The sequence below is a fragment of the Colletotrichum spaethianum genome (genome assembly GCF_022836535.1).
Source record: "Colletotrichum spaethianum MAFF 239500 DNA, contig49, whole genome shotgun sequence".
NCBI lineage: Eukaryota > Fungi > Ascomycota > Sordariomycetes > Glomerellales > Glomerellaceae > Colletotrichum > Colletotrichum spaethianum.
The window spans coordinates 157,902-179,023 of NW_026054819.1; the positions used below are offsets into that span (position 1 = coordinate 157,902).

The window sequence follows — 21,122 nt, forward strand, 5'->3', positions numbered from 1 at the left end:
TTTTGCACTTTTCTCCTGTTCTTTACCCGGTTTACCCAATGCCTGTAGCCAGCCGCGCTCATGAGCTGTACTCGGTCATTGGTAATTCACCTTCCGTCACCGAGATTTAGGGGATAGGCCGGCTTCCAGATCCGGGTTTATCTTGTTGGACGGTATGGCAGATGTCCGTGCACATTGACGGCTTCAGGTTTTAAGCTTGTAGTCGCATGCTTTTAAAACACGTGATTTATCAGACCCCGTAGGTTCCATCCCTAAGTGGTCAGGTTATTGGCAATGGTCGAGCTCAGAAGAGATGTCCTAACAGTGGGGTTGGGATCGCGAGCTCGCTGGTCTGTCAGGTTGCCGAGGTTGATGACAATAGACGCGTGGGATGACTTAGGCGAGGGTGCGTCTGATCATGTAACCCTCGATCAGTGAATAGTTAACAATGCAATTGACGGTGACAAAAGATACAATATCCGATTCAGGTCTTAAAGTACGGGAATCGGAGAATTCATGCTCTGATAATACTTGTCAACTCAATTGTTGTCGTGACTGTTAATGTTTGGATCACCAACCTTGGAATTGAAGGCTAGACTTTCCGACACTTAACCACCAACAATCTTAATCTTGTACTCACGCTGATGCAAACCTGGGTAAAGCTTTGAGATAACACTGAAGCTCTGTGGATCCAACTGAGATAAACCTTGGATTATGAACTCAGAAACTATCACCTAGTCATTGCGCCTCAAGGTGTGACGCCGCTACTATATGCACGGATGCTCCCCTTCAATGTTCTTAGATGCACATGAGATAAAGAATCTTGATGGCGTATCATGAGCTCACCATTCTCATAAGTCTCTAGAGCTAAATCGGATTTACCTATACTTATGCTGTCATAAATCGAGATTCAGTACTGTTGTAAGGCAGTAGAATTATTGAGTTGAGACCAAGACTCTTCATTTTAGTTCCCAGGGATCGGATCCAGGTAGCCGGAAGAGATACAAGTTGAAAGAATCGCGTAGCTACGTAAGTTCAATACAAGCAATGGAAATCGTCAACCCCGTAATTGATTTGCTCGTCCTCTCACTTGCAAGAAAAGACGTCGTATGCTGTTAATTCTTCATTCACAAGCTAGTGTGCCTCCAACACAGTACCGAAAACCCAGAAAAGACCAAACTTTTGACCATTGACTTCGCCGTCTATTTCAGGTTGGTTGGAAAGAATGAGCGCCAGTGCTACCAGGGCTTCCCACAATAGTTCCAAAGGAGCTATTGCATCAAGCAGGCCTTCGGACTGCTCCTCTGCGATGTCTCCTCAAAACCAGAGCATTTTGACGAAGTCACGGCTGGAGAAAAGGCACTTACGCCTGCAAAAATAGCCCATGCGGCTTCCTGCGATGCCTCTTCCCGGGAATATGCCGTGCGGTTCTGACCCAAGAACAAGATTTGGTACCAACACAATAGTCCAGAGATGGCTCCCAAACGTCAGCCCCTATGTTCGCTTCTTCAACGCTGTTGAGCTCGCCTTCTTTTGTGTGGATCTCTTCGAGTCGAATTTGGAGATCCAACGACTTAGGTAAATGGAACTGGTGCTGCGCCAAGCCATACATGCTTACGGTAGTGGCTGGTTGAGTACACTTACCTCGAAAACGCTGCCAACTGGAAATGATCCGCTATTGCCAAAGGTAAATGCTGCTTAACCATCCAGAAGTAAGGAGAACAGTAGCGAAGTTCGGGTTCTATTATAACAAGCGATGATGCAGCTTGAGTTGGCGCCGGACGGCTGGCGAGCACGCTGACGATGGACGGCGCGGTGCTGCGTCATAAATCGCCCTGAGGGTATGCCTACGGTTGAGTCAAGAATTGAACAGATTAGAGCTTGAAGGGAGTTCCGCATGTATCTTGATAGATTGTCTTTTGGCCACTGAGCTCCATCAACATTATGTACGGAAAGGTGCACAGAATAACAGATCACTTGTTAAGTATCAAATAAGCTATACGGACAGATCCAAAGCCGATTGAAAATGAGAACTATCAAATGTAAACCTGCGGATCATCAGCGTCCCAAGAAACCACAGGCACCCATTGGTGTTCTTCCAGAATACGAAAGAAAGCCTTATCAAACGAAGGCTCGTAACAGAAAACATTTTCTACGTTTTCATATGTGCTCGACCTTGACCATACATTGCAAGAATCAAGTTAATGATCAGCCACCCAGTGTGATATATCTGGCACGTTTTCAGTGTGATTCTACAAAGTCCGGTAACGTCGACCCTAAATGTTAAATGTTCCTATTAGACAAAAGTCAAACGTACATGTCGTATTTCCTTAGGAACTTGATTAACATTTCAATGCGCCAACCTGAATATGTTTCTCCTCCCTTTTAGACTTTCCAATCAAGGAGTGAAGTACAAACAGTTTTGTATTTTTACAGAGGTTAACTAGCGTAAAAGCATGTTGAGATGATCCTGAGTCAAAAGCCCTGATATGCAAAGCGGTAAGTAACATCAACAGGATTTTGTACACCAATCAACTGCTAGTGGGTCATAGTATCCCGGAGCACGTTGCCATACCTCTTTGTCAAGAACCCACATGCCAACATAACTTCCAAGTCATTCAAAACTATGTTTTTCGGCTTCTGGATGGTCATCACTCCGCATCAGCTGTGTTGTACCTGGTCGGACTCTACCAGTAGCCCGTGGATCGAAGAGATTTGATCAAATTAGGCTCAGATTGACATGCGAGACTTTCGCTTTGTGAAGCAGGATGGAAAATGAACTTGATTATTTGAGAGAGAGAAGCCCATGTACGTGTTTAACTTATAATTGCACTAGGCCTGGTCTTCCAGATCCTCCTTTTCGATTCGAGTCGGCAAGCTTCCTCTTCTAAGTTTCTAGTGGCCAGAACTGACAGTTTTCCGCAATGGTGTCAAACAACTTTTCTCCAAGTCTCACAGAAAGTTCGGACGCAAGTCTCTTTCAGCACGTGCATCAAGTCCTGGGTTCTTTCAACTATTACAACGGCTCGGGTATTCCCGCTCTCAACGATCTTACTATTATCGAGGGAACCTCGCCAGACAACACGACATATCAGCTGCCAGTGACTGACCTGCGCTCCCTGCCTATTCCTCTGTCCAGCTACACTCACGACAAGCATGGATTTCAAATCGCGCGACAGGCCCTTCCCATCTCGCCTTCCCCAGTCGCGGTCCATGACCACAAAGTCATGACCACCGAGTACTACCCTTCCATGACGGCCCTGCTGAAGAGAACTCTCGACGCGCGCTGCGCCATTGTACGCAAGCATTCTCTTCGCGACATACCGGACTGGGCACCTGTGGGCATGAACCCGGAAATCGGGTTTGAAATCGATTCTCTGGCCCCGTTCAGCATCGCGCACTCTGACTACACGCCTGCGGGAGCGCGTGGGCACTTCCGCGCCATGAAGGAGCCCGACTGGTTTGATGAGAACGACACGACAGACGGATGCACGCCTGCGGCTGAGCGAAACAAGTTTTTCCGGTTGCGGCGGGAGATCATCGACGCCGAAGATCGCGCCATTGCAGAAGCCGGGCTCGGCCCGGAGGTGCAAGGGAAAGGTACACAACCCAGGGGTGGCCACTGGGACTGGGATGGCGCCAACTACGACGGCCGGCGTTATGCGTTCTTCAGTATCTGGCGTGCCTGGGAGACGGTACGTCGAGATCCGTTGGCCGTCATGGATATGAGCCGCCCCGTATCTCAGAAAATCGAGTATGCTCCGTTGACGCGGACCTACCGGGATCGCCCGGGGTGTGTGCCGTTTTACTATAGCCAAAACGCAATGGTACGGCCTCTGGCTCAGGGAAGAAGAGATTCTGGGTTTGAAATCGAAGACGATGGCGACATAAGGGGGAGCAGTGTGCCTGCATGGTGTTATCTCAGCGAGCAGACACCCGAAGAGGTCTATTTTCTCAAATTCTACGACAGCGAGGCCTTAGTGCGCAAGGGTCGGGGGGAGAATGACATTCAGACGATGTGTCCGCATAGTGCCTTCCAGGTCGCCGGGACGGAGAGTGCGCCGGTTCGAAGGAGCTGTGAGTTGAGGGTCTGGTGCATATGGTAAAGTTAGAGCATGCCGCCTGGACATGTGCGATAAATGCTGTCGGATCCATCAGAGCTAGGTTTCTCTTTGATGATGTTTCATTGCTACAGTCTTCCATCATATTTGGCATCTTTCTGTTACTCAAGGATTGATCTTACCCATGTGCATCTTCATCATGCTACCTGGCCTCAACACCCTTTGCCGCTTGTATCGCCTTCACACGACCAGTCACATAGAGGGACAATATAGAAAAGATGTCTCGACGGGTTCGTGATATTGTGGCAGGTGGGCTCAGCCTCTTCATGCGCCATGTCACGTGATGGCTCATCGAAAGCCTATTTCTACGGGCGATAGCCTACCACTATCCCTTTCCAGGAGGAACGCTTTTCAACCAACACTGAAGTCTTTGAAATCAGAGTACCCACTGTTAGCAGCTGTTAAGACCATAGAGGGCTGCGGCCCACCACACTATCATTTCTCATCATCAGCCCACGCGAGCTGAATCCCACCATCATGGCCGTCTCCCTAGATGTCGGGCCAACTATCACAGTCCACGGGGACGCCAGTACTTCTCGACGGTCGGGACGAGTCCGAAAACCGACCGCAAAGGTCAGAGTGGTTGAGCAAGTCAGCTACCAGGACAATGCTGAGCTTAAAGATGAGATCAACAAGCTCTCAAATCTTGTCCAGGACCTCCTACGACGGGACGCTGAGAGGGAACAATTCCTAAAAGACTGCTTGAAGAAGATCGAATCCTTGGAAAGAGAGCTTCAGGAGGAGAAGCAGCAGTCAGACCGGCACCAACGGGGTCTAGCAAGGTCTATGCATGCTGTTAGCACAGGACCCAGCGAGTCCGCCCTGAGTCTCCAAGGGCATCCCTTACACACAGCCCAGAACCAGCCGACCCCAGTTCGTTCCTACGCGGCGGTGGCGAGCCAGCCACTAAACAGAAAACAGGACAAACCGAAGCTAACAAAACAAGCTGCAAAACAAGCCCGAAACCAGGCGGCCTCGAAAGACCTGCGCGTCTTCGCGCGTCTGCCACCTGACAACCCGCTTCGTAACGAGAGGGCCTACGACATATACGCCTTCGTTCGAGAAAAGCTGAGTCCCCAAGCTCGAGAAGCCCTCAAGGGGATCGACCATGTAAAGACAGGATTAGCACTCCTACCTTCATCAGCGGATGGCGCAAAAGCCCTGCTGGAGAACAGAGAACAGATTGCTGCCCTTCTCCAGGCGCAGGCGGTCGAGCAGCGCGATACCTGGATCCGAGCCTATATCGCAAATGTCCCTTGTACTAGGCATTGTTTGATAACTAACACCGAGCTGGAGATCACGACCGAGGAGCTCCTTGAAGAGATACAGATCGTGACAAAACTCAAGCCTGAAAAAGCATACTTTTCCAGAAAAGACGAAGTCGAAAAGCTGGGTACGGTGACAGCCTGGTTTAGGGCGGACGCCGTAAGGCAACTACCAAGACGCCTCCGTCTGATGGGGGCCAGCGTTTTTGTGAACCTGCAGTTTCCGAGGGAGAAGAGGTCCCCCCAATGCTACCGCTGCGGCGGCTTTCACAGCGAACGAACGTGCACCAGAAGGAAGAGATGCCTCAAGTGCAGCTCTCCCTCCCACACGACTGACTTACACCGGGCACCCTGCGGCGGCACCGAGGGTCACGATGGCTGTGACTGCCCCTTTAAATGCCCATCGTGTAACGGCCCCCACTCCGCCTTTTATGCGACTTGCCCTATCAAACCCAAAGTGGTGAAGGGCGTAGTCCAGAGGAGGAACAAGGCACAGCTACGGGCCATCCGAGCTGAGGGAGAGAGATCGTGGAGAATTGCGACCCAGCAATCGCATCGACATTCCCATGAAGAAGGACAAGTGATGGACTGCGCCCCGACAAATGAGACACAGCAGGAGCAGACAGTCCTCTAGGATGCTGCAAATCATGCAAGCAAACGTGGCCAGACGACCATCTGCACACGAAACGGCACTGAATCTAGCCTACGCGGCCCATGTCGACATACTGCTACTACAAGAGCCCGCTATCCGCTCGGAAGAGAGAAGGCTCACAAGATGCCACCCGGGTTTTGAGATTTTCACCCCAGTGGACAATTGGGTTGAAGACAGACCTAGGGTGCTCACTTACCTCCGCAGAGGAACGGGACTACGGGGCGTACAAACACGCCCACTGCCCAGCCCATCCACAGATCTGCTCTTCCTACAACTCCTGGTGGGAATGCGGAAAGTCCTCACAGTCATCAACGTTTACAACCCCCCTTGCGGCTCGCTGCGACCCGGTCAAGCGGTTAGGGATATCATAGCGGCCTGGCAACCGAAACCCGAGGATCGAGTACTGATCGCGGGGGATTTCAACCTACACCATTGGACCTGGCAGCCCGATGCCACAGGCTCCCCTGACGCTGACAACCTGGTAGAATGGGCTGAAGCCGCCAGCCTTGTCCTGCTGTCGCCGACAGGTGAAGCTACACACGAAGACGGCAACACGTTAGACCTATGCTGGGCGTCCAGCAACCTCTATGGGGCATCCACCAGCATAGAAACGTCCCTACACACAACGTCTGATCACGAATCTCTGCTTACCCGGGTCCCCTTGGCCCTAACCGATATACCCAGCCCAACTGCGGGAAAGTTCCGGCTCGACACGATGGATGAGAAGCTCTTCCTCGACGTTCTTAGGCGAAACATGCAACCTCTGCGCCATACTGCAAGCAACGCAAGAGATCCACAGGCGTTGGACCTCCTAGCGCAGCAGCTCACAGATTGTCTTGGAGAAGCGCTTACGGCTTCTACAAGGCGCACGCTTGGCAGAGGACCAGGGAGGCCATACTGGAACGAAACCTGTACGCGCAAACACCACGCCTATACGACTAAAAGAGGAACCGTCGCGAGACTCCGCGCTTTGGGAATAGACTGTCAATGGGAGCGAGAGGAGGAGGACATCCTTAAACAGGACTTTCTCCGTGAGCTTCGCCGTTCCAAGGACACCTACTGGAGAGAAAAGATCGCCGCAGCCTCCACAGGCAAAGACGTATTTGAAATGGTCGGGTGGCACAAAGCCACAGGATCCTTCCAGACCCCACCACTCCGAGATGAGGACAACCCATCCACTCTCGTCTCACAACCGAAAGAGAAGCGCGACTTGTTTGCCCGCGTTCTTCTCAGAAATGCTGCCATCTCTGCGGACATACCAGCAGAGACCCTAGTACCCCACCCGCAGGCCAAACTTCCTTTCCCACAGATCACAAAGGACGAGATACGTACTTCAGTCCTCTCTGCGGGAAGCACTACCCCTGGGTCCGATGGAATCACGACGGCCGTTCTCAAGACCGCATGGCCGGTCATTGAGGACATTGTCTTCTCGCTCTACAGCGGATGCATACGCGAGGGCTGGCATCCCACCTGTTTCAAAGAAGCAATCCTAGTCATCTTGCCTAAGCCGGGCAAGAGAGACAGGGCGCTCCCGCGCTCTTATAGACCAATTGCGCTCTTGTCCGTACTTGGAAAAGGCTTGGAGAGACTTGTAGCAAGGAGGCTTGCCTGGATCACAGTCAAGCACCGGATACTGCACGACCAACAGTTCGGCGCCCTCCCTCTTCGCTCGTGTAGCGATCTCACTGGTGCTGCCATCCACGATATCGAGTGCGCCTGGCAGAGGGGTCTTGTCACCTCCATGCTCACACTTGACGTGAAAGGGGCTTTCGACGCCGTGCTGCCAGGGAGGCTGGTCCATCGCCTCCGCCAACAAGGATGGCCGGAGAACCTCGTCAAATGGGTTTCGAGCTTTGTCATCGGGAGAAGAGCAAGAATTAGGTTGGACGGGGAGATGGGAGACGTCTTCGACCTCGAGTGTGGGTTACCACAGGGCTCACCCGTGTCTCCCATCCTCTTCATGCTCTACATCGAACCTCTATTCAAGCTGGGCACTGCGCGTCCCGGAAGGAAGCGGTCTCGGTTTGGCTATGCCGACGACATCGCCATCCTGGCATCCTCAACCTCTCTAGAAGACAACTGTGCCCTACTAGCTAAAGAATGGCAAGAAGCCCTGGGATGGGGCGCGTCGGAGGGTATCACGTTCGATCTCGACAAGTTGGAACTCATCCATTTCACCAAGAGACGCAAAGATGGAAACCCGCCAATATCTATCACAATGTTGGACGGGCGGCAGCATACAGTTCATGCTGTTGACCAAGGTTCCTCTCTGCGATGGCTTGGCGTCCACTTCGACCGAAGGCTCTCATTCAAGAACCATGTGAGAGACCTCTGCGCCAAAGCATGCCGGGTAGTCAACGGACTGCGAGGACTAGGGAACACCGTCTGGGGCGCGCCGGCGCACCTCCTTTGTCGTGCTATTACCTCTTGCGTATCACCTATTCAGTATTACGCATCGGAGGCATGGTGGCCCGGCAGGAACCGGGTCAAGAATGGACACACTGTGTCGAACGGGGTCAACGGTCTGCTTCACCAACTTGACACTATGCAAGCCAAGGCCATCAGATCTGTACTCCCAGTGTATAGAACGACGCCTGTACCGATCCTACAGCGCGAAGCTGCCCTGCCGCCGGCAGAGGTGATATTAGACGCGAAGCTCTACAAAGCCTCTGTAAGGGTCCATCGCCTTGACGAACGACATCCCTCCGGAAGAGGCTCGGAGACAGGCCAGGACCAGACTCTAGGCTACGACGAATGGCATGGCTTGCAGATGGCAATGCTGAATACATAGACCCGCTGGAACTACCACCTTGGGAGTGCTTAGCGGACTGGCACAAAGTCCTCCGGAGAGTCGGATACGACCCTGGGAAGGCCAAGGAAGAACTAGCCCTCGAATTTACAGACAGACTGGGAAAGTTCTCAAAGCGGGATATTGTTGTCTATACCGACGGTTCCCAAACGACAGACGGAAGCAGAACCTCCGCCGGGGCTGGCTGGGTAGGATACCAGGCCACACGACAGATCTTCCGGGGATCCGAACCGCTCGGCCACCAAACGGAGGTCTTTGACGCAGAGGCGCAAGCCGCTCTTCAGGGCCTGCTGGAAGCCGTAAGGTCTCCCACGGCACGGATGGCAGACAATGTTCATATCTGCCTCGACAACCTCGCAGTCGCGGCTAGGCTCGTTGCTCGGAGCGCAGGAAGCAGCCAGACTAGATTTAGGGCCTTTAGTGGGCTCTCCTGCTCTTGGAAACAGAGAGAACGGACAAGCTGGACGATGCCCGGCAGGGTATACATATGGTGGTGCCCTGGACACGCGGGAATACCAGGAAACGAGGAAGCGGACTCTCTGGCCAAGGAGGCCTGCAAACAAACCCCAGAATCACATCCACGGCCTACATTGGCGCACTTGAAACGGCAGTCTAAAGCGGTCGCTTTCCAAACTTTCGACAGAAGATGGCCATCACTCTGCCCTCGGCAGTATGCCGACCTTGGGATAGTCCCCCATCCCAAGCCCCCCGAGCTTCGCCTTCCTCGACACCTGCTGGGAAGGCTGTATGCATCAAGATCGCATCACGGAGACTTCGCAGCATACCACGAGAGGTTTGCCCATAAGGACGCACTGCTCGACTGCAGTTGTGGTAGACGCAAAACCCCAGTGCATTTCTACTTCTGCAAGCGTGGCCGGAAAGCCACCCCAGCCCATCTTCGCCGACATATGGCGAAAGCAAGCATAGATTTTCTGCTAGGTTCTACGCAGGGAGCCTCTCTTCTGTGCGAATGGATGGAGGCAACCAATTTCTTTTCTGAAATCTGCCCGACTCATTGAACAGGAACGTTAGGTGAAGACGGCAGCCTGTAAAATAGTATAGATTAGCATAGACCATGTCGGCATCGCCCGGCACGTCCCTTTTTACTCTGGACGTTAAATATATCATCATCATCATCACCCTTTCCAGGATTCAAGCACTTTAGCATTTCGTTCTCCTACGCCTAGCTGCGTGCTATAAGTCGTGGCAAAAGAATTACTGACTAATACCCTGATTCTTGTTTCTTATTTTCTGAATAGTTTTCTGGGTGTTCCACATCTTTCCTAAGCTCATTCAGAGTTGTGAACTGGAGCCTGACGTGATAACAATCCACAGCCTGGGCAATGTTCCAAATTGCACTTCATTGTTACAACCATCCTATTTCCATGTGATGTTTCTATGATAGGTGTAAAAGTTAGAGAGGAAGAAAAAGGCTTTAGATCACTAGCTTCAGACGACAAACTAAGTCCACCCTGGAGACTGTGTACGTGCATGAAGCAGCGGTCGAGGAGATAGTGCGGTGCAACATCAGCTTCCATCTCGACTCATGAAGCTGCAGAACAACATAGCTATGGGGCTATTGGCAAAGTTCTCAAACTAATATTGGAATAAACAAGTCGTGAGGGAAGTTTACATTAACAGTTAGAGGAGCAATAATAACAAGCCATGATTCGCGGAGGAAAACACCCAAACCGCGTTAGGGCCATTCAGGCTGTCGGTGCATGACGTCATGTCCATTCATTCTCCTGTGGCATTCGACAATCGAGGCCCAAGTTGCAGAGAGCCACGTTGTGGCTTGAACTCTGCCGTTCTCCTTCGTCTCAACCATATGGGCTGACCGTGCAATTAATTGTGGCTGGCCGATCCGACTTCAACCTTCAATTCGAACAACTGTCCTCGCTTCCGGAGCCGGGAGAGTCCTGAAACTGCCCACATGCGTCATAATACCGGCCATTCCCAGCGAATTCATGCGGCCAAGCAGTTGCTAGACGCCGGTCCCACGTTAGTTGTACTCTGGCTGTGCGCTCAGAACTCTCAATGCCCATGGCTGCTGGGCGCATGAATGATGCTCGTTTCCAACAGGGAGAGCCTGTGCACGCTATTTTCCGCCAACGCAGCACACATCGATACCCGGAGCCCAAGATGGGGCCGTCTCCAATGGGCGAAGCTGTCGTGGCACGATATCAGATGCAGGAACACGGAGACCCTTGGATGATGGTCCTCCAAACTCACGCTCGAGGCAAGGAGGATGCTGTCGGAATTTGACAGCTGTCATTAGGTTGCTCGGTGACGGATAGGTTTCTCCAGGACGTTACTGATGCCCAATTTCCCCCGATGGCGGTGCCATCTTGCGATGGTCATGATTGAAGCCCGTCGAGTAGCGCACAGTCTTGACTCGATCGTGGCACCGTCGCGTCCCCTGGTCATCTTTCTCATCTTTATATGCATGTCATGCGTTGCGAGGCGGACGGGGTCCACCTCGGCAAGAACGCAAACATCGGATGGGAATCCGCCGCTTTGCTCACCAATCATGGAGCAAAAGCACAGAGCATTTTCTCTGACTTTCGGGCTCGGTTGATGGCAAAGGCAGGCCAGGCCCTGGACGAGAGCTTGCATGATCGTTGGTTGGGACATCACGCAGGACCGGGTTTTCCTGCTTGTTGTTTAGCAGGAACGAGTAATTTTGCTTGTTATTTCGTGGCGAGGGGTGATATATATCGTAAACTGACGACCACCCCGCAGCTACTCTGATGTTTCGAACGTCTGATCAAGGTCTGATTAAACCACACCACAAAACTCACGATACCTGCCTCTTCTACAACATAAATGGGATCGTCTAAATCCCACCTCGAGTAATCTCTATTTCCCTCTGCAATCCCTTGTCATTGAGAGGCTCGACTCTCTCAATCTTCATCCGATGACAGCCAAGATGGATGTTGCCACGCTCGTGGCGCAGATGAACGAGGCCCTCGCCTCGATCCACTCGACGATCGAGAGCCTATCCACATCTGCCGCCGAGAGTGACACGAAACTTGACGAGCTCGAGCAGAAACGTGACATGACGCTTGCGGAACTGAAAGCCGCATACGAAAAAGAACAAGAAGAACTCGCAGCCGCACGACAGAAGGAGCTGGAAGAAATCGCCGAGCAGAGGCGTAGAGAAGATGAAGAACGAGAAGCCCGTCGTCGGAGGGAGGACGAGGAACTTGCGGCTCGCAAAGCCAAGGAAGACGAGGAAAAGCAAGGCAGCTTTGATAACACCACCCGTAATGTTGAAGACGAGATGGATGACCTCATGGACAACATCGAGGAAGAGACGGCCAAGAAGATTGCCGAAGGCGAAGCGAAGTTGGCCGAGCTCGAAGACAGGAGAAGAGTAAGTTTGCCCGTAGCCTGGCTCGTACGCCGCTGTCTAATCGCCTCTTTAGGAACTCAACCGCTTGATCGAAGAGCAAATGAAGGCTGCAGTACCCCCCATTCCGACACGGAAGCGCGCGAGAACGGTGCGAAAATCCGGGGCTGTTCCGTCAGCCGAACCCTCTCCGCTGCCCCCAGCCGAGTCTTCCGCCGAGCCCGCTGCACGAGACAAAGGTGTAGAAGAGGAGGCCTCCAAATCCGGCGAGCAACCTATGGCCGAGAAAGAGCTAGCTACAGAAGAAAGCACCGCGGAAGCGCCCGCAGCAGACAAGGCGCTTGAAGATGTTGTTGCTGCTCCTACCGGGGACGGCGTTGTCCCCGAGGAGAAGGCCAAGACCTCTGTTTCTGAGCCACCTGCCGAAGTGGTTGAAGGAGAAACGAACGCCGACGAGGATGCTCCCCAGCCGTCTGACGAGGCACAGGCCGATGCATCTGTCGCGAAAGAGAGGGGCCTTGAAGGTGACGACTCCCAGCCACAACCTGAAGAACCCGTGGCTGAAAAGAGCGTGAAGGAGGGCAATAGCACCGACGAGACACCTCTGACCGAGACGGCGGCCTTGGAAGCCAAGGGCGTGACGAGTTCCGAAGATCTAGCTGTTGAGACGGTCCCACCGACAGACGCTTCAGAGCTCGAATGCAAGGTCGAGCCCGCGCTAGAGAAAGATCTCCAGGAAGAGACCACTTCCAAGGAGCTCACAAACAGCGCAACAGCAGTCACCGCTGAAGACTTTCAAGAGGATGTACCGCCTGAGAAGCAAGATGAGGCTGAGGAGCCCGAAGAGACGTCAGAAACTGCACCGACCGAGGAGCCTGCTGTCGATGAGCCATCTACCGAACCTCCAGAAGCACAAGGGCCTTCTCCTGTCGAGACGTCAGTTGCCGAGGAAGTTTGTGTTCTCGAAGAAAGCCCCGCTGTTGGCGAGCCTGCAGTTGACGAGCCGCCAGCAGCAGAAGAAGGCGACCTTGCTGAAGCCTTCGAGGCAAATTCTCTGGTCGAAGAGCATGCAAATGTATCTGATCCCCCCGAGAATACTGAAGCGCAGCAAGAAAACCCGATGACTCCAAGCAGCACCCCTGCAGAGGAACGAACTGCGGACCAGAGTGAGGGTGCTGTATCCGATAACTCAGCGAAAGAGCATGATGATACCCCGAAGAAGGAAGAAGAGCAGGCGCATAATGAAGTTGCCGACGAGACCAAGCAAGAAATTTCTATGCCCGAGTTTTCCATGAAGGCTGTGGTTAACGAGCCTGGTTCCGAAGAAGCCCACCTTGCGGACAGCAGTGAGCAAGCGGCAGAGCAAGCCCAGACCGAGATCGGTGACTTCCGTGAGCACGCCGAAGCGGACTCGAACGAAACCGATAACGTTCCCGAGGCCGACTCTAAAGCTGTTGGAGATGAGCCAAGCAATGAGGATGCGTCTGCTCAACAGGAGACCGTTGCTTCCGAAGACGTTCCAGCAGCAGATAGTACCTTCGCCCTCGACGAAACCGTTTCTGAAAAAGACACCAAGCACGACGAGAATACGGCCTTCCTAGAGACAGCTCCAACTGAGCCAGAGGAGTCTATGGATACCCCTGCCGATAAGAGCGATCTTGCGACAGAGGAGGCCGCCAAGGAGTTTGAACCTATCACAACTGAAGATACAGCACCTGCACAAGAAGAAATTTCTCAAGACACCGAGAATGCTGTCATAACTGAAGCTCCTGAGAAGATTTCAGCTCACGATGCGGCATCTGCTTCTGGGGGATTGCCCACGAAACAGATGCTCCCGAGGACGAGGAAGTCCAAGCCCAGGAAAACAACCCGTTGGCAGACACTGCTCAGACACAAAGCCCCCAAGATCCTGGGTCTCCCACAGAACTTGTAGTGCCCATGCATAATGTCACCTCTCAAGACGATATCGCCGCTCCCATTGCCCAGGATCCCAAGGATGTCTCAGTCCAAAACAACAACTCCGCTTCTGACGAGCCTATCAAGGAGGATTATTCCCCGGACCAGGATAAAGGCCAGGCTCCAGGTGACTCACTGGCACCAGAAAATCTTATTAGTGCAGAGGAAGCCACGCACGAAGAGATTGAAGCTGCTGAAGCTGCGCTTACAGAAGAGGACTCTGATGGAGCAGACGTTACCGCAGATGACGAGACTCCCGCCCAAGAAGTAGCTTCTAATAGGGAGAAGGAGAAAGCAACAACTGCTGAATCTTCATCTGAAGTACAAGCTGGCACAGAAAATGACACAAAGGCAACTGCTCCCGAGGCTGCTGAAGCCGCGGTGGAAGTCGAGACGGTCAAGGCAGAGAATACACCCGTCAAGCCGGATCATGATATTTCTGAGGCATTCCCAACTGGGGACCAACCAGAAAGTCAACCCGAGGGGGTTGACCAAAGATCTACCGCCGAATTTGGCGAGGTCTCAGAAAAAGAAGACGTGGGTGCAGAAGCCGCTCGGAATGCTGCGAATGACGAACATCCCAAGAGAGCCGCTATCGCAGAGGAGAATCTTTCGGATGTTCAGCTACCAGAGGAGCAACTTACTGACGCGCCAGCTATGGGAGACCCTCAGACCCAAGATAATGACCAACTTGGGGGCAACCAAGACGCGGAATTATTCCAATCCAAGAAGGTCTTTGAGCAAGAGAGTTTACCAACAGGCAATGAGGTGCAAGCCCAACCCGATTCTCGGGAGGCCCAAGTGGAAGTCAGTGAATCACCCCCGACAACCCAAGAGCAGGAAGAGTATCTACCAACCACTGCCAGCAAAGATCTTGAAGATGGAGATTCCGAACACGGGGACACTCAACATCCGTCAGAAGAACAATTCGTTGGTGATATCTCTAACGCAGTTGAGGACAATTCCACTGTTGGACCTTCTAACGCCGCCACCGACCCCCCTGCCAACATCAACTTGACGAAGGACGCTGAGGTCGACGAAGAAGCGGAGTCTCTCGAGTCCGAGTCCGAGACCCAGGTCGAGGTTAAGAAGATTGAAGAGGACCAAGATGCTGAGGAAGAGGCTTCTGCTGCATCTGGCGATGAAGATCAGACCAATAATATCGACGAATCCGCTTTTGTTGGTAGCCCGAGCGTGCTCGAGAATGCTCTACTGCGGAACTTAGATGATCACGAGAAGGATCACGAGCTCTGGGACATTCCCAAGTCTGTTGAGCATATCACAGAAGAGACAAATGCTTCCAAGGAGGCTGAGCAGACAGAGGAGGAAAAAGTTGCCGAAACCTCCACCGAAGTCTCCGACCATGATGAGACCGAGAGCTCGCTCACACACGATCCGTACGACGAAAATCTCAAAGACGTCATTGATAGCAATGAAAAAGTCCCCAAGACAGATGTTGCACATGGACAGGTCAACGCCGTTAATGACGAAGCTCAGGCACAAGAAATTGAAATGTCAGCGGACGAAGAAGATACCCGCAACATAATTCGGATTAATGTATCTCATGAGCACGACGCTCAAGGTGCTGTAAGAAGCGACTCGCAAATCAGCGACGCGGACGTCAAGTTCGAGCCTACGCAACACAACTCTTATCTTGCTGAAGCCGATGTCATGAATCAGTCCCACGAAGACGTCAGTTTCGATAATGTTGATCGTTCGCGTGGGCCCGATCTTTCCGACATTACCGAGCACACTGAGCCCGCCCCATTCTTTGCTGGCCACGCTTCTGATGTAACCGCGAAGTCCAACGAGTACTTCTATCCCGAGTCTGTGAGTCGCGACGTTTCTGCGGCTCCTGATGCTACGCTCGACAGTTCTTACATGACTGAAACATCGAGCATGGCTGCGGATCAGAGACATGAACATGAACAACAACATGGAAGCTTCTTGCAGGGCACCGTCGCCTTTGGCCACGGCGACAACGGTTATGTTGCAACAAGTCAAGCCCATCTTGACGAGGAAGAAGACAATCACTCCTCTTCTGTTCAGAGTGTTAGGGAAGAAAGCGACATTGACGAGCCGTCAGAGACCTCCTATAACCCATTTGCCACAAGAAATGCTGCGAGCTACGAACAACCCACATACCAGTCATCAGATATCCCATACAACCCATTTGCACTGCAAACAGTTGTCGAAGAGGAGCTGCCTCAGGAAACGTATAATTCTTTCGCCAAACGGGTGGCTGGTGACGCGTCGGAAGCTTCCTACAATCCCTTTGCTCGAAACACAACTACTGCTGCCGACAACTTTCTTCGATCAGCTAGCGCCTTTGGCCATAGCCAGCCATCTTCTCCTGAGCAGAGTTTCGCTCGGTCTACTAGTGCGCAAGGGCGACGCGACAGCGTTGGCTCCAACAATCCATTTGCTAGAAGCATGACTCCTGCCGACCAGAACTTTTTGCCAACGGCCAGTACTCTCGGACAGCAAGATATGGCGCAATCTTCCAACAACCCCTTTTCTCAAAGCATCGGAGCACAGGGCCCCTACGAGTCGGACGACACCGATACTGATGACGAGGAGGCACTCGCGGCGGCCGAATCAACGTACAAGAACTTATTCCCGGTGCGAAACAGCCCCCCGGTTGCCAATGATGACTTAGCATCTGCAGCGCAAAGCATTGAACGCCGGCAGCCTACCCCTCAAGTTCCTGAGTCTATGTATAACAACCCCTTTGCTACAAAGAGCAGTATGGCGGGAAGCGACGTTGCCGAACCACGGTTCCATCAGAACTACTCGTCCCCAGCCGGTAGAAGTGATTACTCAGTGGCGGATGTTGATGGGTCTATGAACCCAGGCGCTCAGCACTTCGTTCAAGAGAGCAGCCCGCTTTCTGCCAGGAATCTTGCATCGACAACTCTGGACAGCATCCAGGAACGTTACAATAGCGAGTTGGAGGATATGGATTCCGACTCTGAAGAGCCAGAGAGTCTCACAACCTCTCAGCAGCTGCCGACTTCGCAACACCGCACCATTCCCCCTATGCCAAGCATCGCTGAGAGTTCATTTCAAGGCTTTGACGACTCCGATGATGAGGAAGACTGGAAACCCCGCGACGCTCAAACCAGCCATATCGATACTTTGTTGACATCTTCCGAGTACAGACCAAGCCCACCTCCCCCTCCCCCACGTACCCCGAGTTCCCAGGGCATTTACTCTCAAGAGGTGGAAGACTCATCCGAAGATGACGGTGATATCTTTCGTGCCAGCCCTGCTCAAATAGCACAGCCAAACACACTCTCATCATCACAGTATAGCGCAACGCCTCCAACAGCCCCTCCACGCGGCCTCAGCTTTCAAGAACACCATGATCAGCAGCCAGAAGACTCTTCGGAAGGGGAACAGAACGAATGGGATGACGACTTCACGCCTGTACAGACAAACACTTTCCTTACCTCGCAGTCCGGAGCCATTCCACCTCGCCCACCGCCTCCCCGTGCCCCCAGTTCCCTCTCACAGACCCAGCTTCACGTGGAGGATTCAGACGAGGAAGATCAAGGTGTCTTGCCCTCGAGTATTGCCCACCCTAACATCCCTACTGCATTGTCAACGTCCGGGCACCGGGCGACTCCTCCGCCGCCACCACCACCGCGTGTACCCAGCTCCCAGGGCCTTGATCATCAAGAGCGTCAGGACTCAAGTGAGGACGAAGCCCCACACAGCCAAAACATTGCTCGACCTGGTCAGTTCCCCTTTTCATCTTCATCTCAGTCTAGGGCCACTCCACCCCCGCCCCCGCCTCCGCGAGCACCAAGCTCTCAAGGACAACACCGCCGGAATCTCGAGGATTCGGATGATGAAGAGGATGCATGGGACTCGAGAGTCACTCGGCCCGGCCAAGTTTCAACTCTACCGATGTTGCAGTACATGGCGACCCGGTCACCACCTTCGCCTCCGCGTGCGCCCAGTGTACAGGACAGCTACCGTCAAGAACTTGAGGACTCTGACAGTGAGGAGAATGAGGAGGCATGGGAAGCTAATATGTATGGTCAGGCAACGAACGTGATGGGAGCCAGCAATCTGATGGAAAGCAACCATATGGGAGTTGGCCCGACAGGATCAGCAAGCCCGTTAGGAATGGCTCCGATGATGACTTCCAGTTTACCAGCATCGACAAGCCCTGTGAGGTCCACCGACCAGATGTCGCAGACCGGTGCGATGAAGTCAGCATCCAGGGAGTCGGTACCGGCAGCAAGCAGCCAGGACCGTCAAAGTCATCAAAAAGAAGAAGACGGGGAAGAAAGCGATGATTCTTGGGAGAACATTGGGCAACGCGGTGAGGCACATGCAGACCCTCCAGCAGACCAAGCATCTACCGCGCCCACGCCACAGCTGCGCGTTGACAGCTACGAGCAACAGTGGCCGAACGCGAGTAATGACCAAATTTCCACAGCATCAACTTATCTTCAGCCCACCGGACCAGGGGACTTCACCGATACGGAGTCTCAGGAGTACGCCACCCCACTGCCTTCAGCCGGTTTCAGCACATCTTCGCAGTACACACAAGGAGCCGTGGACTCGCCGCGGCATCCAGGATCATCTGGCATGAAGGATACCTATGATCAGAGTTACAACCGAGGGATCCCAAGTCCCTCGTATGACCAAGAAAGGTCGTTTGGCAGGGAGTCGTCATTAGCTGAAGAGCTTGCCCAGGACTCGGCCTCGGACTCAGACGTCAGCGAGTACGATCATACACAAGCACCTGCTTTCCTGACCCAGATCGGCATTACTCAGCAGCAACAAGAATCCAACGAACCTGTTCTGGAGCAAGTCATCGATTCGTTTCATAGCGATGAAGATGACGGACCCAAAACCGCAGTAATCTCCTCTGAAGACCATCCAGCACAGTACGCATCGTCTCGCTTCGGCGCAACGTCTTGGCGTGACGAGCTGCGGTCGCCCACTCTGTTTGGAGCCACGAGGCACAGCCGCTCGGGATCCCTAAGAGAAGAACTCCAGAAGTCTCTTCACAACGATGCCGAGTCTAGCTATCCATCGCCCATTCAGTCTGCGTATCATCCAGAATCACAGGCGCAGGACCCATACGAGCAACAGCAATCTCATGGGTACGGCCAAGAAGTACTTGGCCAAAGCCCGCAGCTGTACGAACAAGATCATTATGCCCCGCAACATTCGGGACAGTCTCAGAATGGCAAACACCATTTCGAGGGGCAACCCTACGGACTTGCCGGAGATACCCAGGAGCAATTCCAAGCTCGGTCTGCACAGCCGACAGCATCGCACCCTGAAGTTCAAATATCAGAAGTACAGGAAGAGGAGGAAGAGAACGAGCAGAAAACTCCGCATCTCGCACCACAGCAAAGTGAGCAAGCATCGGAAATCAGCCCCCTAGCGTTGCGCCAAGAGTCGCCTGCGACGCCGTCGTCGCGGGGGACCCCTTCTCGTGGCCTCGCGTTCAGCAGGCACAATCCTGACCGACCGCAGACACCGCCTACTCTGTCGGCCACAGAAGAAAATATTGATCCCGAGTTGATCATTCCGCGCGACGTAACAAATCTCCCATGGCATGCTCGGAACGACTCAGTTCCGCACTCGATGCGAAGCCAAAGTACCATCGACTCCATGGCATCATCGCCGGTGCACTCGGCGTTGCATGCTGACAAGCACGAGCCTGTCATCCGAGACTCATGGCCGGTTTCTGCTCACATCCTGACGAGACCACGCAACGACTCTACATTGACAGACCGTGACGACTATGACCCCTTCAAGTACGAAGGTGGCGCAAAGCCGATGCGTGGACCGTCGGGCTCAGTGGGGTCCCGCTCAGACAGCCCTCCTCGGAACACTGCATCAAACAATTCTCCTGGTAGCCTGATCAGCAGGATGCGAGGCATTTTCGAGAACGCCCAGGCCAAGCAGGAGCCGGCAAGCCCAGTCCGGTCACGACCTGTGTCCGGTGTTTTTCACTCCGTGCGGCGCACCAAGCCCGACGGCGACGACGACGGCCCCGGGTACGAGCGCAAGGCAGGGTTCCTCAATGAAGCCGAAGACGAAGTCGATGAGCAGAGCGCACTCCTACGAAGCTCTGCTGGCGGGTTGGAGGCAAATTGACCACGCTCGGGCGGAGCGGGGCTCAATGTCATGAGGGTAAAGCGGGACGCCGAGTACGACGAATTGGACGAGCGTCCAAAGCGGAAGTACCAGAAAGATGCGAGCGGCTTACGGGTGCCGGTTGCTCAAGACAAGACCGAGATGGGTGGCCTCGAAGAGCCTTCTGGCGAGAGCGTGTATCGTCTGGCGTGGTTGTTTGTCGAAGGATGGCGGCACAAGCTCCGGAAGGCCGGGGACATGATTGAGAGGAGTCGATGGGAGTGGGAGCTTGACGGCACTGCCACCGTGAATACGCACAGCCGAGCGTCTAGCTTGACGTTTGGTGTGATCATTGCGGACGCTCGTCAGCGGGTGCCGGAGGGACCGAATAAGAAGAAGAAGAAGAAGCAAAGAAAGTCAGTGCATTGGGCGTGAGATCTACGAAGGTACATGATATCACGAATAATGGGTTACGGATATGGAAATGGAGATGGACAGAGGATAATGAAACAATGATTTGAAGTTTGAAAATGACTTGAATGGTCTCCTCGTTTTTTCCGTCATCGACTTCTGAAAGTGAAGGTGTATTTAACGAGCCGAAAGTACGGTCCTGAATGGATGCTCTAACCTTTCCCGGCCAAGTCAAAGTTATGACTGGCAGTTGTTCTCGGACCGTTCGTATCCCCGCAATCCGAACATCATCGTAAGAAGACCTAGCGGGAGGAGTCCAGTTCCGACCCCAAACTTTCTCACATGCAATGCCATTACCTAAGCTACATCCTCGGCCAAACTGGTGAGACGACTACTGTCACTTGTAACTATCGATCCCTCGTCTTTTATCAACAACAATTATCGTATATGCGGCCGAACACACTGCAAA

General features: G+C 53.2%; 5 protein-coding genes across 5 annotated transcripts; all 5 read left to right on the plus strand.

The window, feature by feature from the left end:
• Nucleotides 1-2,903: 2,903 nt before the first annotated feature.
• Nucleotides 2,904-4,085, plus strand: ColSpa_11688 (oxidoreductase chyM; the record flags this gene model as incomplete). Its single annotated transcript, XM_049277900.1, has 1 exon — nucleotides 2,904-4,085. One exon carries the CDS (start codon nucleotides 2,904-2,906, stop codon nucleotides 4,083-4,085), a length of 1,182 nt encoding a protein of 393 aa, XP_049133857.1.
• A 492-nt stretch (nucleotides 4,086-4,577) lies between these two features.
• On the plus strand, nucleotides 4,578-5,529 carry ColSpa_11689 (uncharacterized protein; the record flags this gene model as incomplete). Its single annotated transcript, XM_049277901.1, has 2 exons — nucleotides 4,578-5,493; nucleotides 5,516-5,529. The coding sequence occupies 2 exons, from the start codon at nucleotides 4,578-4,580 to the stop codon at nucleotides 5,527-5,529; spliced, it is 930 nt and encodes a 309-aa protein (XP_049133858.1).
• A 6,226-nt stretch (nucleotides 5,530-11,755) lies between these two features.
• On the plus strand, nucleotides 11,756-14,111 carry ColSpa_11690 (uncharacterized protein; the record flags this gene model as incomplete). Its single annotated transcript, XM_049277902.1, has 2 exons — nucleotides 11,756-12,202; nucleotides 12,255-14,111. 2 exons carry the CDS (start codon nucleotides 11,756-11,758, stop codon nucleotides 14,109-14,111), a joined length of 2,304 nt encoding a protein of 767 aa, XP_049133859.1.
• A 5-nt stretch (nucleotides 14,112-14,116) lies between these two features.
• Nucleotides 14,117-20,263, plus strand: ColSpa_11691 (uncharacterized protein; the record flags this gene model as incomplete). The annotated part of the gene is made up of 1 exon (XM_049277903.1): nucleotides 14,117-20,263. One exon carries the CDS (start codon nucleotides 14,117-14,119, stop codon nucleotides 20,261-20,263), a length of 6,147 nt encoding a protein of 2,048 aa, XP_049133860.1.
• A 30-nt stretch (nucleotides 20,264-20,293) lies between these two features.
• ColSpa_11692 (uncharacterized protein) lies at nucleotides 20,294-20,677 on the plus strand (the record flags this gene model as incomplete). The annotated part of the gene is made up of 1 exon (XM_049277904.1): nucleotides 20,294-20,677. The coding sequence occupies one exon, from the start codon at nucleotides 20,294-20,296 to the stop codon at nucleotides 20,675-20,677; it is 384 nt and encodes a 127-aa protein (XP_049133861.1).
• Between the last annotated feature and the right edge of the window lie 445 nt (nucleotides 20,678-21,122).